The sequence below is a fragment of the Rattus norvegicus genome, chromosome 18 (genome assembly GCF_036323735.1).
Source record: "Rattus norvegicus strain BN/NHsdMcwi chromosome 18, GRCr8, whole genome shotgun sequence".
Taxonomy (NCBI): domain Eukaryota; kingdom Metazoa; phylum Chordata; class Mammalia; order Rodentia; family Muridae; genus Rattus; species Rattus norvegicus.
The window spans coordinates 27936378-27955027 of NC_086036.1; the positions used below are offsets into that span (position 1 = coordinate 27936378).

General features: G+C 51.5%; 1 protein-coding gene across 7 annotated transcripts in view; it reads right to left on the minus strand.

The window, feature by feature from the left end:
- Positions 1–18650, minus strand: part of Nrg2 (neuregulin 2) — a 181961-nt gene that overhangs the window by 45800 nt on the left and 117511 nt on the right. The window contains exon 1 of one of the 7 annotated variants that reach the window (XM_063277503.1): positions 7057–7277. The exons of 5 other annotated variants lie outside the window; for them this stretch is intronic. In XM_063277503.1, coding sequence (XP_063133573.1) covers positions 7057–7147 — 91 coding nt within the window. In that variant the 5' untranslated portion in view covers positions 7148–7277. Of the gene's footprint in view, positions 1–7056; positions 7278–18650 lie in introns of those variants that run through there. One more of the 7 variants, XM_063277504.1, reaches the window with a different exon arrangement.

An 18650-nucleotide genomic window follows, 5' to 3' on the forward strand; every position in this document is an offset into this window, starting at 1 on the left:
CTGAGCACCCACATGTTGCTGACTTCTCAGTGGGGAGAGCACCAAGGCTACAAGGACCTCCTCTTTCTGGAGGGTCTGCCTGAATCATTGCTAAGCAAATCAGTGGCTTTGTGTTGAAACAAACAGCCATGTGCTGAGGATTTTTATGATAAAAGAAAGCACAGAGGTGTGTGAAGCAATATTGGACTTCAGGGAAAGGTCTTAGCAGGCTTCACACCAAGAGGCAACATCTGCACTCTCACCTGTTTCTCTATGCCTCTAAAGACACATATAGGTTTTTGTTAGGTGCTGGGGATGGAGCAAGGCTGGGAAACTGTGATGTGGTCCAGGCTAGTGTGGGCAATGGGGCTGGAAGCGAATCACTCCAGGCACTAGCTCAGACATGACGAGTGGAGAGCCTACATTTCTAGCTCCTCCCCACTGATGCCCATTCAATAACCTTGGCATCTGTGACAACTTGTGCTTCTTCTGCCTTTCCCCAGTATTTGAGTTCATTCAACTTGTACCAACCCTCTTGCTTTTGTTACCCTCCCCGATTGTCTACAGGGTCTGAAATAGGCCACATGGTCCCCCTACCCTAGGACATGACACCAGCCTGGTTCTCATACCCCAGGACATGACACCAGCAGGCTTCCTACCCCAGGATGTTGTGCTGGCAGGGTACTCCTGGCAACTTACCTCTACCCACCTTGCTGACTTCCTCAGAGACCTCAGCCCCTCAGGGGATACTTTCTGGTTAGTCCCTATTTTTCCTAAATGCCCCCTATCTCCTTTCCCTTAACACTTCCTTCCAGGAATCAAACATTCCAGGCAAAACAAGTCACTAACTAGGTGCAGTCTGTCATGTTTCTATACACCATTCTCCACAGGAAACAGAATGGTAGGACCCACCATACGGCTGGGGCCAAAGAGGCCTTGGTGTGCATGCTGGCTCTGGCCAGTGTCTTGGGTACCCAGTTATTACTTAACCTCACTGAGCCTTCATTCCCTTGTCTGAGAGACAAGGACCATCCCATTCACCTCCATATCCGTCAGGAACGTCTAACAGTACCTAGAACAGAAATATCTTAGTACTTGGCTTCTCTTCTTGATCCCTCAAAATCTTAGATGCCTCCTCCTTCATTAATCCACCAGATCAGCAGCAGCCTCTGTTCAAGTCAGACACCCTGAATCTTCTCTCTGCCCTTGGGGCTCCTTAGCACGGAGCACACGAGATTCTTATCTTCTAGACTTGGGGGTCTTGAGGGAGCAGATGTAATAGGGTTTCATGGTGTTTTGGTGTTTGGCCAGAGGCAGCGCTCACTGCGCATGGGCTGAACAAATGAATCAGTGATGTAAGGCTGGGCTGTGACTGATGGGCTCCTCAAGCAGCCTGGATAGAGATGGCTACAAGCACCCTGGGCAGGGTGGGGCCCCCATGCTTAATCCCAGCACCATTTCCCACCCAGCACTCCTCTCTAGCTCATCCTTCAGCCCGAACAGGCCTATGCACCACAGCGGCAGAGTAGATGATGAAATCAGGGGCCTTAATGGAAGACTGCAGGGTGGGACATCCAGCTGAAACCCTGGCTCTCAAACTGGAGCACAACTCCTAACACCACAGAACTAGCTAACACACACGTTGCCAGCCCTTCTGATTCAATAAATCAAGGGTGAGACTCAGAAGTTTTCATTTCTTTGTAATACATATATGTATACATGTGTATGTACATGTTCATGTGTGAACACATGTGTGTGTGTGTGTGCATATGAGTATGAAGGTCAGAGGTCAATGTCAAGTGTCTTCCTTAATTGCTCTCCTCAGGTGTTTGGGTTTTTTGTTTGTTTGTTTATTTTTTGAGGCAGGGTCTCTCACTGAACCCGGAGCTCACCAATTTGACAAGAATAACTGTCCAGCAAGCTCTAGGGACCCACTTGTTACTGCCTGTCCAATGCTAGGATTACAGGTGTGTGCCACCAGAGCTGGCTTTTTATGTGGGTGTCATGGATCCAAACTGGCCTCTTGCTTTCGTGGTGAGTGAGCACCTTACTGACTGATCAGTCTTCCTAGCTCCAAGAGTACATACATATTCCCGCCAAGCTCCTGGTTCATGCTTTGAATCAGGTTCCTATTTAAACATCTTCTGCACAAGGGACTTTCTCGAACCGGAAAAGTTCACACTATGGTACTAGATCTGGCTGGACTCTGGGTCCTTAGTTTGGTTTCTGGCCAAGACATTCAAACATAATGACCTCCGTTTTCCCAGGAACTACTTACTGCCTGTTGGTGCAGGCTCAGGGCCTCTGGCTGCCCTTCTGTATCAATGTCCACAATTTCTGTTCATACTTGACTGCCAGAGGCATGCTCCAAGCTCTTGGTGATGGCAGGGACTTACTGCTCATCTCTGAACCCCCCTCCCCCGTCTCATCTCTGTACAGCCCAGGAAGCAGATACCTGGCTAGCCTATCAGATGAGAAGGCTCACTCCAACAGGTGGCCAGCAGGGCTCCTCTGACTGTCACTGGTTTGTCTTGAGGGGTACAGAATGCTGAAGAGGGGCTAAGTAGATGGGGAAGGCAGGGCAGAGGCAGGTGTCAGCTCAAGAGCCCATCCTTTCTACTAGCTCATGGCTGATCTTGAGGAAAGTTGTGAGTGTCCCATCTCCATTTCCCTGCCTGTGAAGTAGGGGTGATAATGTAATGCATGACTTTGTGGACTCAGCTCTGGTAGGAAAGGTTCAGTCAGGTATGGACAAGACCCCACTTCCCATTCTTTCCCAGCTAAGTCCCTAACTCCCATCTAAGCTGAGCTTCGGTGCCACCTTCTTCCCAGGGGCCTTCTTACTCTGTCCCTACATCGTGCCTCTCCTCACGACACTTTGCCTGTTTATGGTTCTATGCCATTCTGATCTTAGGGATCTATGAAGGATCTTTCTCTGAGCTTCCTGAGAACAGGAGCTGAGGATTGCTCATTGAACAGAAGCTAATTAATGCTTACAGAAAAGCACATGGAAATGCTTCCAGTATGTGCTGATCACACGACCAGGGTTCTAGGCCAAAGGGTAGAGGAGGGGTAATGAAGCCAAGTCTGAGGGTAGAGCCAGGCCCGAGTGTGCCCGGGCAGCCTCTTTTCTCACAGTCTCCTGGCTCAGCCCCTGCCTCAGGCCTGGGCTTCTTGACTTGGCCTGGAAGCATCTGATGCCCAGGACTCTGCCACGATGAGCTTCTGCTTCAGAAGCTCGTGGAACCCTCCCTGGCTCAAGGGCCCAGTTTGTACATGGAGGGAAAAAAATGGTCTGGGTTACATGGCTCTAAGGGAGACCATCTATCTCTCCTTCTCCATTTGGAGCCTAAAGCAGAAGCCCACAGTCCCACTTTATTTTTGTCCCAGACTTTGTGGCCACTCCATCCCAGGTGACTCACTGCTCCATCCAGGCCCACTGCTGCCCTGATCTAGAAAGACCAGCACTCTCTGTCCCCTTTTCACCCCTGGGACCTACACTGAGGAACGATGAGTCTCGGTCTGTAAACTGCTTTGAGCTCTCAGGATGAAAGGCTGCTGGGAAGTACAAAGTCGCTCCCTGCTTGTTGTTATTGTTCCTGTGAACCCCGAGGTGCCAGGGAGCCAGAGCAGAGCAGTGCAGGCTACACCCCAGAGTGTCAGGAGAATTGCTCCAGGTGCCAAGCTCAGCAGGGTCAGCCAGGGGCCGAGATGGGGGGAGGTGTGTGCCAACCCCTTGATGCCGTTCAGACACGTGCACATGAACACAACCACCTTGGATCTGGAAGACCAGAGTTGGTTCCAGAGATCTGAATGCTCACTTTACGGATGGGCAGGTGAAAGGAAGATGGGAAGGCTTTGCAAAGATTTGTGTCCAGGGAATTCAAATGATATATGGCCAGAGCTCTTTGCTAAGTATGCTGGTCCACCTTTATACTTCTGGACAACTGCTAGAGACTTAGCAATGTCCTCTATGGGAAGATGAAGATTCCCGGTTCACAGAGAACAGAAGGACATTTCCATTCAATCCTGACTGGTCTTTCAAAGGTCACACAGAAAAGACCAGTGGCTCCAAATCTGATCACCGAGTCTGTCTCTAAACCAGGACTGGCTCACTACTGTCTCTGTAGCCAGATCCTCTTACTAACTGCAGCCTCACAGTTCTTCTCCATTGGGGCCTTAGGGTCACAAGACCCAAAAGGTAAGACTTAGCCCTTTGCATGTAGAAGATGAGGTCTGACTGTCAGAAGTCCAGAGAGAGGGACACGATGCCCACATCATGCAGAGGCACAGTAGGAGTGGGTCCAGGTGCCTGGCTTCCAGCACTAATGTGGTATCTACCACACCAAAGTGGACTTAGCCTAAGTCCACTGCCGCCAAGGCTGGCAAGGTTATGCCTTGGAAGGAAGGAATTTGGATTGTTAGGGGCAGCCCCAGGGGGGATACCAGGAATTGGCCCCATGAACTCTCTGTGAGTCATGAAACAGAGCTCACACCTGCAGCTCTGCCCCACCCAAGCCTCCTGTGCTGTGGCAGGGGAGATGCCCATTTCCCCACACTGCCTGGGTGGAGGACACTCCCTCCTGCTTGCTGAGGAGGAACCTTGGGTGCTGCTGGGGGGGCACCAACTTGTCAGTATCTCTCCTGCTTTATCCCTCTCGATTTACAGAGTCCCTCCTCACATTTAAGAAGGTTCTAGAGAAGCATGTGCTCACTTTCCATGTCTGAACCTCTTAGTCTTTCAGTCAGATGTGGCGCCATCCCAGCTGAGCCACAGCCTCAGAGAGGCCCTCACTGAGAATAAGGTTCTGGTAGCTGCACATTGGCCTGGAGAAGTATAGCAGCCTCTAGTTCTGAAGGCCATGGCCATCTTTCTTCATTCTTTTTTAATTCCTTTCCCCCACCACCACCTTGGAGACAGTGTCTCTCTGTGTAGCCGTGGCTGTCCTGGAACTCATTCTGCAGACCTGGCTGGCCTCGAACACAGACATCCGCCTGCCTTTGCATCGCAAGAGCTGAGATGAAAGGCCTGTGTCACCACTGCCCAGGTTTGGCCATGGTTATCCTAACCGCTCTTCCTATCAAGGTTGAGTCAGTCTCTTGCAGTCATATACTAGAGATTTAAGACTGTTGGTTCTCACCACCATGGTACTTTCTCTTGATAATCTTGTTTTAGAGTGTAACCTTACCCCATGCCCTCTACATTCTAGAGTGTTCCAAAATACCCAAAATGTGTCTAGTTCTGTCCTTGGACCTGCTTCTCAGTCAGATGCCCCCCACCCCCAAGGCATTCTAAAGAGCCAGATGACCACTGGAGAATGGGGAATGAGAGGGAAAAAAGACAGGAAGAATAGGAAGAATGTTTACAGAGACATTAAAAGGACGTTTTTACACTGGGTAGATGCTGGGGCAGTTACTTCAGAGGGCTGCGGCCCACACCCTCCCCTCAGTGAGTTTTCTACCCTTGGCATCAGGATGCTCCTTTTCCAGGCACAGGTTGAGTCCCCACAGGTGAAGCCTATCCAGTGTTAGTTACAGAACCAGGTTTGTTCCTGCATCTTGGATATCATACCCAAGTCAGATGTGGCGGGAAGCAGGGGAGGGCAGTGTTAGCAAAGGTTCACTGAGTGAAATCCATGACTTTTTGACCCCTGCAAGAGAAAGTCTACTCCCTTGGGTCACAGGTCAGTTACCAGCCCCACATGACAGATGCCTGGCAGGAGATGACTTACATCTCCTGCTCAGCTGACCACAGTCCTCAGGAAGACTCTGAGACACCTGCCCCTCAGAAATGACCAAAGAGACAGCTTGGCCTTTAAATGCTGAACTGCTTCTCTTTGGAGGGCTGGAGCTAACAGTGAACCCTTAGGCTCTCCCCAGTAAAGATACCCAAGTCTTGCCCCCTTCAACATTATGTAGGAAAGAGACCGGGCTCTCTCTGTCACAGTGGAAGTTTTCTAACCTTCCGCTGAGTGCTAGTTGGAAACTATTTTCATTGCACCCTGATGTGAACCAAGCAAATTGGGCACATTTGTCTAGAGAATGGCATTTGAAGTCCCAAGTCTCACCTCTGGAAAGTACTTTTGACTTCACCCTCAGAAACCCTCAGTTACTTCTTCTGAGGAGCAAAGATAAGACCACCTGTAGCCCAGAGTTCTCACAGGGAGTTAAGTGGAGATGGGACATTTGAGCTTGTCTAGCCTGCTAGCTAGTACAAAGTAGACTTTTTACAAAATCGGCAAGGAAAAGCTTGCCCAAGGAAGGAAAATGAAGTGAGAAGCCAGGGCTCACCTAAAGGGGACCTCAAGATGAGCCTGGATCCATTGGGAGGATGTGCATGTCATAGGCTCTGGGCTAGGAAGTCAAGGCCAGCATCCCCTTTACCCTGTAGCTGCCCAGGGTCAGCATCAACGTGGGGCCTTGTCAAGTAACTTCCCCAGCATCTACTCGCTCAAAGGGAGGAGTGTAGAACTCAAAAGCCCAAGAGATTCACCAAGAAGACCAAGGTGGGACAATCATTCCATGCCTGGTCCGCCTCTGGGGGACACATGTGTCACAGAAGCAGCAGTACCCCGCTGCCTGGGGTTCGCTCCCAGGACAGGGCATCCCCTTCATTTCCAGAGGTGGCGGGCGTGCTGCCCAAGCTCCAATGGCGGAGCAGAACGTGTGGAGGTGTGGCACAGGGGTGGGGGAGCCGGGGAGCCCAGCTGGCTGAGGATCCCAGCAAGGGAAGGCAGTGACAGCTCCCCAAACACGGAAGGCTAGGCCCGGGGTGTGCTAGACAGCGGTCTCCGTCCGTGTCCCCGACGCATGCTGCCCACTTGCTGGGGGGCGACAGCTCGGTCTCCGCCGCCCGAGGAGACGCGCGCGCTGCCACCGCCGGGCTCTGGGCGCCCATCCCTTGCTTACCCTGACCCAGCCGCGCGGATCCGCTCGAACCGATCGCTAGCGCGCGCACCGCGGCTGCTGTCACCCCAGCGCTGCTCGCTGCGCCCCAGACTCACCCGCGGGGCGCTTGAGCGGGCGGCAGGTTTCTCTCAGCGAAAAGGGGTTTCTGGGCGCGCCGAGGTGCCCTACCTTTTTCCCCGGGATCAGGTTCCCGCTCCCGCTTTCTTCCCTCTCGGTGCTTCTTGCCGCGGCCGCGGCCCCTCCTCCTGGGCTCCGACATGCTGCCCCGGGTCCTGGGCGGAGGGACGCCCTCGGATCTCCGCTGCTGCGCTGCGCCCCCGCCGCCTGCAGCCCCAGTGCCGGAGCGCAGCGCCTTTCTTATAGGCGGTCACACCCTCCGGGGGAGGGGAGCGGCGAGCCTTAACTCTTCCCCTCCCGCGCCAGCCACCCTCCGCCCACCTCCCACCCACCCAGGCCCCCGTGTGTGTGTTGGGGGGGCGTGAGGGACGGCTCTGGGCCCTGCGCCCCCTCCCTGGGCCCACCGAGGCAGCCAGGACGTGCGCCCAAGAAGAGTGCCTCAGATCTCCTCACCAGAGAAGGGGTTTGAGCTGAGCTGGGGGGACAGGACTAAGGAGAAGAGGAGACGGGATTCCCCCAGCGAGGGCCAGGCTAAGGACAGTGTGGGGGTGGGGAGACAGCCAGAGATGGGCCCAGGAAAGGACCAAACTGAAGCCCACCGGCTGGCTCTGCGGAAAGGAAGCACCCTTGCCTCCTGAAGTTGTTCTTCACAGCTTTGCTTGACACTTGTCTTGGGTCTCCTCATTCCCCAGGGGCTGGTCTCAGCCTCACTGAGAGACCACCATCTAGAGCATACCCTTACACACTCCCTCTTGGGACTGGCTGAAGGAGCCCCTCCCAGCCAATATGGGTTGCAGCCTTCTTGAGGGAGCTCCGGTGCTCCAGGTGGCTTCGCGCCCCCTCCCACACACATGAACTGCAAACCTCAGACCAGGCAAGCAGGCAGCTCCAGCTGGCTCCTTTCTGGGAGGCCTGCGAGGTGAACTCAACGGCGACTGCACCGCCCCCTGCCCTAAGCACACATCCCACAAAACGCTGGTTGAGGGCTGTCGGCAAGGACACCGGCTCCTGCCTCCTGTCTGGGTGTGGTGCTGAAAGGGTTACACAGCAAAGACTCTCCCTCTCCTGGCTCCCAGAAAGCCCGAGCCTGCGGTTTGCCTGCCTAGCTCTGCCTGAGGTGTCCCCTTACAGCCATCCTTACTAGAATCCTAGTCAAAGATCACTCTGGCCAGTCCTCTGTCTCCTTAGCAGAGGATCCCAGTGCTTCCCAGGACAGAGGCCTCCTTAGGACAGTCTGCAGGAGGCAAGGACTCTGGGTCAAGACCAAGGACCCTGGAGCTCGAGGGCTGCCTTGGGGGGCCTGCCTGCCCCAAACTATAGGCCAAACTTGGTGGGGGGAGCACAGAAAGAGATGATGTCCACGTAGCAAGCTGATCTCTGGTGCTCCTGGGGCCTCAAGTAAGTCTTATCAGGGGCCACTTCAGGGGAGGCTAAGTCTGAGAAAGGGCCAGCCCCTCTCTTCACCACAGTGAGGCACAGTGAGTAGTGAGTGCTTCATGTAGCTTTGCTCTGTGAGAGAGATGATAAGAGATCCCAAGAAGATGTCTTAAAGCCCTTGCTCTTGCAGCTTCCAAAATGTCATTCATACGGTCTCTCCCTTCTGACTGGACATCACTTCAGTTCACTCTCTGCCTCATCCTGTCCCGGCCTTTGGTCTCTCAGCTTGACGTGTTCAGCCAAAACACCCCAAGTCCATCAAAATAAGCTTTCCAAGACCCGCACCCAATCCCTGCATCTACTGTTACTACCCACGGAACCCAAACTCTTCCCAGGCAGCTGAATCCTATCCTACCCGGCCCCAGCTCAGAGCTCATAGCTCCAGGTTTGTGTCTCTGCCATACAGACCTGCAGCCACAATCGCTTGCTCTCCTATCCACACCCTTGCATGCTCTAAACCAACGTCCCTGCTCAAGTGGCATTCTCCCTTCTTGGCCTGACCCACTGCTTAGTTCGTCTACTTGGTGAAGCTCCCTGTGTTTCAGGCACATTGCTAGGTGTGAAGGATGCAGCTGTGGCCCAGATGGACCTGCACTGACCTTACCACCATGGATAGAGCCTTGGTGAGGATGAACAAACAGCCGATTACACAAATAATGGATTAAGTCTGTACTACATATTAAGATCTGTTCATTGGGCAAACATTGTCCTATGCCGATCTGCGAGTAGATGGAGGAACAAGCTGCATTGAGGGAGGACTTTATAGGAAACGTTTACTGGGATCTGTGGAACGAGCAAGAGTCAAACAGACAAAAGGCAGCAGTAGTGTGTGCAACAGCCCTGAGGCAGGAAGCTTTTGTGGTTTTGCAAAAATCAAAAGACAGTCAGCGTGCCAAGGTGTGTGTGTGTGTGTGTGTGTGTGTGTGTGTGTGTGTGTGTGTGTGCATTTATGTGTGAGGGTGGAGAGCAGTACGCATGCTCTGAAAAAAAGCCAGGAGAGAAGGTAAGCAGCAGAGGTCAAATCAGCCAGGACACTGCAAGCCCAGAGAAGGCCTTGGGCTTCATTGAAGAGCCATGAGCTGTTTCTAAATGTGCTGTGGGGGAGAGAAGGGAAAGGGAATGTTCTAGAAGAGTCTGCACTTCTCAGATGCTTCTTCCCTGTCCACAGGGGCAGCTTTACTTTCTGTCCGTGGCTCTGTCTCTGTTCCATTAGCTCAGATCTCTTTCAGGCTGTGACTCTAGTTCCTGGCACATGAAGGGTTGATGAGACCTGCCATTCAGAGAGCTAAGTGACTGTCCCACCAGGAGACAGTGGCTGAGGATAGCAGTGGGGGCAGCGAAGAGCTTTTCCTGGCACAGCTCTCCTGGCAGCCCGTGGCAGTTTATGAATGACGCAAGTCAGAAATGCCATGGAAATTCCAGGGGTGCAAGCTCTCTCCAGGGGGTTAGAGCACTCGGACACAGCCCTGAGGGGAGAGGGGCAGGTCATGAAGAAGAGCTGGAAGGATGGGTGGGACTTGAGGGGGTAGGTGAGGGGTTTTGGCAAAGAAAACATGCCGGGGAGGAGTTAGGTTTGGGTTAACTGACTTCTCCCTGGAAGGGAGTCCTGCAGTCATTGCATTTTGCAGACAAGGTTGGCACAGAGTAATGAAGTCATCTGTCTGAGCCAGTGTCAGCCACTGTAGGGCAGAGCTGGGAAGCCATGCAGTGGAGCCTGTGCTAACAGTCACAACACAATGGCTTGGCTGGAGAAGGTAGGAGAGAGTAGGCATGGGAAGGACCCCTACCTGGTGGCCAGTCACTGGAAGTGGCACCTGTCACTGGAAGGTAGACAGAAGCCCAGTGATGCTGGGAGCCTGCCAGTAATGTCTTTTCCTCCCACCCACTAGACAAAACTTCTCTAGGGAAGGTGGGACTGTGGGGGCACCGAGGTGATCCATGCGTGCTCCCCTCCCTGTACGTGCACCCAAGCTTCTGCAGAGAGCTGGAAAATGACCTGTGGGCAGGCCTGTGGCCACAGGCCTTTCTCTTACCACAGGCTACTGAGTGAGTGAGTCTGGGGACAGCAAGGAGAGGTCACCCTGCAAAGCCTGTTTCACAACGGGATTCTAATAGCAGCACAAGTCAGTTCCGTTCCTGTGAGGAACAACGAACACAGTAGCTTAACCAGCTTACAAATTTTTTCCCCTCTTTTCTCCTTTTAACATCTTCCCTTCTACTTTGAGGCTGTGCCATGAGCAAACTTTGAAGTTTAGGAAAGTTTAGACTTGTTTGAGTCATGTGCAGAAATACCTTTGAGTAAAAAAGGAAGAAGGAAAAAAAAAAGCAAACAACAATAACCCCACACTACCTTTCTTCCCTTCCCAAGACTCGGGTCTCCAGGATTCTTACCTGTAACTCCTCCTGAGAAGTAGTCTTAGGGATGGAACAAGGCTTTGGTCCCTCTCCTTGGGTTTGCCATCCCATGGGAATTCTGCTTTAAAAACATTACAGTTTTATATACTCATCGTATGTGTCCGTGTGCGTGTGTGTGGGCATGTATGTGTGGAGATCAGAGCACAGCTTGTGGTAGCTCGTTGTTCTCTTTCACCACATAGGTTCCTGAGGTCCACATTCAGGCTGTCAGGCTTGGTGGCAAGTGCTTTTCTGCTAAGCCAGCTCACCTGCAGCCTGTCCACAGGAACTCTTCCCAAGATGCCTCAATGGCATCACGTGAAGGGTAGTTTAAATTGGTCCTTTTAGAGGCTCCTGCACCAGAAGGTGCTCCCCTTGGCCCCCAGACCGTTGTTGAGCCACCAGCTCTTCCAAAGAGAGTTGAAAAGTTCTCAAAAAAGATGAGGCTGGCCCTATCCTCAGTCACCCCCACTTAACCCCTTCAAGTTGTGAACCTCCTCTTTTCTGCTTTCTACCCAGTGAGGCCACCAAAGGAGGAACAGAGCTAAAGGTCACTCCCCGAAGGACCACAGAAATTCCCATGCACCTCAGAGCTTCCATTAAGTCTGATAAACTCACTCTTCCAGAGCCCCAGAATGTAGGGGTTCCTGGCTGCTGCCAGTGGCACGCCAAGGAGCATGTATTGTCCAGTCCTGGCCCATCCCAGGCAGAGATGGCCCAGGCTCTGTCAGAGAGGATAAAGTAGGTCTCTCCTCTCTCCAGATTTATACCCTGGCCTGCAGCTTCAGCACCCAGTAGATGATAGGTTTCTTGTGTCACTCAGAGGTATTCTTGTCTCCATTTCTCTTACTCAAAGGACTCGTGGCTTTGAGGAAAGGTGCTGTGGCAGATGCTCAGATATCTGGGCTTGGACTCAGTTTGCCCCAACGTTGGTTTGTTTTCCCTACTGGGAACCCAGGTCACATAGCAGGGAGATATGTCCTAGAATCCTTGGCCTAGGAATGTGAGTGGCTGGAATGGCTTCGGTGGGGTTGGCAGACACTTGAGATCCTGGAAGGAAAGCTTGAGGCCTGATCTTGCTTCACTCTAGCTTGCTATACACACACACACACACACACACACACACACACACACACACACACACACACACACAGAGTGCACAGTCTTCTGGCATCAATAGGGGTTAGAGTTATCTCTCTGAGGCTCCAAACCTAGCCCTTGGCAGCCCATGATGCTCTGAACAACATCTGGTTCCCTTTCAATAGGGGTCTCCAGGACTGTGGTACTGAATGGCTGAGGAAATCCATCTATGATCTGAGAATCAAGGGCACCTGAGGAGGGCTTCTGGTGCTCAGAGCTCAGGCCATAGAGCTAAAGTATAAAGCCTCACTTCTGGCCTTACCCTTTGACCCCATTCCCTTCCTTTTGCTTCCAAAGAGCACAAGTTGGTGGGCTCTTGGTTATAGGGGCTGCTATGGGTGGACATCACTGTTCTAACCTTACAAGGCTCCTGTGGTTCAGCCCATCCAATCATAGACCAAGAAGATAACTCATGCTCTATGTTTAGGAGTTTAGTGTCTTCCTTATTTTAGACCCTCTTTGGAGAAAGAAGGAAGCAGATGGGAAGGGGCAGGGCCATCTGATGAGGATCCCCAGGAGCCAGCATAGGAGAGGAAAAGCACTGGCCAAAACCAGTGGGGAGCCTCCCTTGGCTCCAGGGGCCGGGAGAAGAAAAGCTAGGCAGCAAGGGGAGAGCAGTGGAGGGGAGAGGTAAGGCTACAGGCAGGCCTGGGCAGGGCTGCAAGCAGGACTGAGAGGAAGTGAGAAACTGGAGCAGCCCCAGTGATGGTGTGTGTGTGTGTGTGTGTGTGTGTGTGTGTGTGTGTGTGTGTGTACACATGCATCTGGTGTGTGTGCCTATGTGTGTATGTGCATGCATGTGTGTGTGTTTGTGTGTACACATGCATCTGGTGTGTGCCTATGTGTGTATGTGCATGCATGTGTGTGCAGACATGTGTGTGTATGTGTGTGTGTGTTTGTGTGTACACATGCATCTGCTGTGTGTGCCTATGTGTGTATGGTGTGCATGCATGTGTGTGTAGATGCATGTGTGTGTGTATACATGTGCATGTATGTGTGTACACATGTGTCTGGTGTGTGTGCCTGTGTGTGGTATGCATGCATGTGTGTGTGTGTGTACATGTGCATGCATATCACACACACAAGACAACAAAGGAGAGAAATGGAGCAGAGGTTGGGGAGGCAAGAGGCAGGGCAGGATTCACTTCCAGTGTCCCCAAGGCCTTCGGTGTCTGCTTGGATGAGTCACTTTCCCGCTCTGGCCTGCTTCCCCACCTGGAGAAAGTAAGGTTGGAGTACTAGATTATCTTGGACTCCTTCCATGTGAGGAGTCTAGGGTTTGTGCAAAGAGGAGCAGTTACTGATCCATAAGCTCTTCTCCCAGAGCCATGCTACCCCCTTGTGTGTCTTCTTGGCCAGGCGGCAGCCCTTCCTTGTCAATTTAAGGAGGCAGTCAGGGCCTGGCTGAAAGCCTGCAGCAGGGAATCAGGTCTGCTTCAGGTGAGTAAACACTCCAGAACCTACTGCCAGAGCATATAGCCTTGAGGCGTTTGCCTGAACTGCATGGGGACCCTGGCAAGCCTCTAGCACCTCATTTGCTGTGGTTCTGGGTCATGGTTCTCACTGAGGTGAGGGGTGGGAGCCAGCTGTCTTCCCTGGGATGGGGGGGATGGGTGACTCAGCCCTTCTATCTGCCTCCTTCCTCCAGCTAAGTGCATAATTGCATGGCAATAACACTAACCGGCACCTATACACCAACTCCCGTGTAAGTACATAATTTATTTATGTAACAACATAATGACTTCTTTGCTGGCCTGGGGGCCAGGGGGAGGACCATTTGTAAGGTTTTAGCTACTGCTTGTCTCACCCTGGGGGCACAACGAGTGTGTGGATCAGCAACCTGGGAGAGCCTTACTTCCGAGAAGCAACTGTCTACTGCCCTGCTGTTTATACCCTGGTTTAGCGGAGGCCACAAGGAGCCAGCCTCTCTGAGTGTCTACTCATACATCTATCAGCTCTGGGATGTTAGTTAGGCTGGAGGAGCCGGCATCCATCCCCAAGAGGACAATGGAGGCTCCCTTAGAAGAGGCAGAAGGAGACACTTCAAGCCAGGCTGGCACATTGGGTGAAACTCCTGGTCACAACCCAAGGAAACAAGAAGCCTTGCCCAATATAGGCATCTAGGAGCCTGGAGGCCAAAATTTCTTTTCTCTCAGCCCTGCCCAGCTTAGCCCTACCCAACCCAGCCCTGTCACCTCAGGCTCAGCTTCTCCTGGGACCACAGCCCAACTTCCTAAGCCTGGTCTGGGTGCGGGCACCCATGCCATCTTTGGCTTGCTTAGGGACTTTCCAGTGGACATCTTCACAGCTTCATAGTGGCTGTGGCAGGTCCTGTTCCTGCTCCCCAGATCCCTTCCCACCCTTGGAACAGCCAAGCACCCACTGGCATCATAGGGAAGTGCCAACACTAATCACAACTAGAACCCCGAGGCTGGGGCTCCCAAAATGCCTACAGCCTCCATGAGTACTCAGCCAATAGATACAGAAGTGAGAAGGAAACCCACATCTCCTTCTCAGTTCAACCAGGCTACCCTAGCTCCCCTTGATCCTTGGAGAAGACATTTTTCTTTTAGGCTCCAGTAACGATTTCCCTGTGAACCCAGAGCCTGGCAGGATCATTTCAGCAATCAACTATCAAAGAAGAGCTCAGTCTCGGGTATGTATGTCCCCAGCTATGGGAACTTTGTCCCTTGCCATTGACCATCCCAGACAGACCCTAGCAATCCTCTTTTGCCTCTGGCAGGTTGCCCACTAGTTCTCTGGAACCTTCTACTTTCCCAACTCTTGTAGGGCTGTCCACAGGTAGCAGCAAGTATGTATGGCTCCAGGAGTTCTGAGCTGCTGCAGGGGCCACTGAGCAGTTTAGAAATTCTTGCAACAACATTTAATCCACATCACGAGCATCATGACAAGAAGAAGGAGATGATGAAGCTGACTTTGATGTCTTTCAAAATCTGTCCTCTCTACTTCTGTCACCCAACTTCTTGGTAAGGGTGGTCCCCTCTGTGCCAGTCTGAAGCAGCAGGATTTGTGTGGCTATCACAAGCCTTTGCCTAATTGGTTGCATGGTTTTGGGGTTCTGACTGATGTGCAGCTGAATGCATTCTAACATACTTTATACACAGACCTCCCTTCTAAATGATTCTGCATCTCCAGTGCCACCAGCCCAGTCCCTGAGCAGTCTCCTTGGGTAGTCTCTCTTATGCTTTGGAGCATGCAGGAAACACAAGCCATTTCTCTCTCCCCTACCATGCCTTCTGCTGCTTCCGTGTCCAGTCACAGTGTGACAGTGCTTACTTAGCATCTGTTTTAGGACCAGTTTAGTCAGTGCAGGGGACTGCAGGATGCAAAAGGGCCTGTCTTCAAGGACAGAGGGAGGACTGCACTTACACAGGAAAGCAGAGATCTGTTGGGAATAGAGAATCATCCCAGTTGCTGCTCCTGGGATGCATGACCTGGTGAGGTCATGGGGACTGTGAGCTTCCTGTAGCAGGACAGGGAAGAACCTGTCAGAAAGGGCTGGAGTCAGGCTGTGAGCCAGGAATGAGAATGTGGAGGTCTGAGAGAGGTGTGCTAACTTATAAGAGACACTATGGCACCTCAAATGCCACTCGTTTGCCCACCAGCCTTTCCCTACCCCTACCACCTCAGAAACAAGAAAACCACACATTGGCAGTGATCTTAAGGCCACCCTACAAATGGAGTGTAGTGACTAACGACTTTCAGGGTCCCACAAGGAACACTGCACCCCCACAGGCAGAGCCACTCATAGCAATGGCTTCATGACCAGCTGTGGCCAGATTCCCTGGGTCCCTCCCACTCCTTCTGCAGTCTCTTTCACCCATTCATTCAAAGCCTCTACACCTTGGGGCCTCATCCCTCCTGTCATAGCCCTCCCACCCATTACATAACTTTGTTTGGGATTATTTTTGCCCAAAGGTATGAACTGCATTTCTGCATATTTAAATCATCCTTGATTCATTCCTGACTGCTTCTTAGCTCTGTTTGCCCAGGTGCCCGCCCCACCCACTGGCTCTGAGGCCCCTGGGAACATGCCCACATTGGGCTCAGCTTGCCCTGCAACTACCAACTACTCTACTCCAAGACTAAAGGAATGGACACAGGGTATCACTGGGTCCCCGTTTAGGGGGCCTTAGGCCACGGTAGACCTCTGGGCTGGGACCATCACAGCTGCGGGACTTTTTTCTGCTCTCTGCTCTCCTCTCCAGTAAGCCCTACGGAGCTCTCTGGCTTCCAGGCTGCACTCCAGCTCTCTGGCTTCAGGGTGTGGCTTCCATAATCCAAGGGTTTGGGGAGTGGGGGTGGGGGGGAGAGGCAGGGGAGAAAGGGGCAGTGGGAGGGAAAACATAATACTAATTAATGGTTTGTTTCCTGTTAGCCTCTTGCAAATAGAATAGCTTAATGTAATTACTGAAGTAGTTGCAAGGGGCTCTGCATTGTAAAATAGTTATCTGACAATCATCGTTTAATTTAAGAGCTCATTAACAAATAGGCTGTGAATGGCTTTCTCGCCTCCTCTCCTGCTGCGAAGACAGGCTGATTTAGTGAGAGAGGACAGTGAGACGGCCAAGGCCTTTCTGTCCGGGGGTCACCAGTTGGAATAAAAAGATTCAGCCCAGCAGTTGTGGCCTCCAAGAAGAGCTGGCGCCAGCGGCACTGTCAGGGCATGACAAGCTCCGAGGTGGCCAGGGCCCCCAGGTCCTGCCCACATTCCAGTGCTATCTGATGTAGGCCCCAGATCTTCAGGTCCCCAGAGAGGACCTCCTTGGAAGAAGCTGACTGGCAACCCTGTACCCTGTGTCCTGAAGGCCCCTTGGAAGTGTGACCCACCTCACCTACAGGCAGGATCTCCTAACACTTCTGAGTGTTGCTGGCTTGTCTGCAAGCAGCCGGGATGCGCAGTATTTAGATTATGAAAGGCTTGTGTGGTCAACTCCAGATAATGGGCTGGTTAAAATGAAAGGATGGGGTTGAGATTTGCATCACAAAACTGAGATGCCGAGCTATAGGGGCCTTTCTCCTGGAGCATGCGACAGCCTAGGAAGAGTAAGAACTAAAGGGTAAGTTCAGATATTAAAGATTTTTATCTTGTTTGACATAGAAGACATATGAAGGGCCCCATGGGAGATGAGGCTGTGAGGTGTGGGGCTGGGGAGGGGTGGCCATCTGTGAAGAGGTGGGGAGCTCATGATAAGAAAACGGGGGGGGGCGGTTTACTATATCATCAGGGGGACTGAGTTCTGTCATAAGCTACTGCCTTTTGTGGAGCGCTTGCTGTAAGGGTGGAATATTGACCCCATCCAGAAAGTTCTGAGTTATGGTCTCTTGGGTGAGATCGGAACACGGTATTTATTACTACTGATGCAGATAGCGTATGAAACATCCTTTGAAGAAGAGCTGCCCCAAGCAGCGAGCAGAATGTAAAGTGAATAAGTAAAATAATTAATTAATTAAAAAAAAAAACAAGAAGAACTGGCCCTAGAGAATCCAGTCCTTACAGCTCCAGTGGGCGTTTAAAGCTCTCCAGAACACGTCCCTAGCAACAATAGTCCTCATATTACTACATTTTAAGTTAATTGTGGTATAATTCATATACCATACAAATGCTCCACTTAAAGTGCATAATTCAGAAATTCTTGCCTATTTATAGAATTGTGCAGTTGTCACTGCATAAATCTCAGGACAGTTTCTTCTCCCCTAAAAGAAACACTCCATGCTGCAGCGTCTGCCCTAGGCAGTCAGTGATCAACTTTCCACGCATCTGCCTTAGTCGGGGTAATTTATAAGAAACACATTCCCTTCTGGGGTTCACCTGGTATAATGCTTTCAGGGTTCATCTGTGGCGTGGCACAGAGCAGCACTCCCTTCTTCTTTACTGCTAACTCGTATTCCATGCACGAATACACAATATACTATCTGTACGTATGTTCATGTTGGCCATATTATAAACAATGCTTCTGCAAACATTCGTGTCCCGGTTTGGGGTGGCATGTGTTCTTATTCTGAAATCCACTTGGTAGTGTAGTAGCTGGCTATGGGGTAACTCTGTGTACCCAGCTGAGGACCTGCCAGCCTATGGGCTTCCTACAGCAGTCACAACCGTTTACATTCTCATTTCTGATTTCCCACATTGTCGATTTGCTATTACCTGATGGCTTTATTTTGCTATCCTTGGGATGTAATGCTATATACATGTATGTGTGCATTATTTTATATATATAAAATTTTTATTACACACACACACACACACACACACACACACACACACACACACACACACTTTTTTTTTCCAGAGCTGAGGACCGAACCCAGGGCCTTGTGCTTGCTAGGCAAGCACTCTACCACTGAGCTAAATCCCCAACACCCCACACACACACTTTATCATGCCAAAACTCAAATACCATACAATTAATCAATCCATTTACAGTTTCACATCTAAGCATTTTTGGAGACGATTTAATCACTTCATTGTGATTTTGATGGTTAATTTCCCAGATCATCTTTTTTGGTTACGTATTGACTATCGGTGTATGTCTTTTGGGGCAATGTCTGTTCAGACCCTTGGCTTACTCTGTTTCCTGGCTTTACTGAGACACATTCAATATTGTACATGGTCATTTAAAAATTGGGCCATTTATCTTTTTATGATCAAC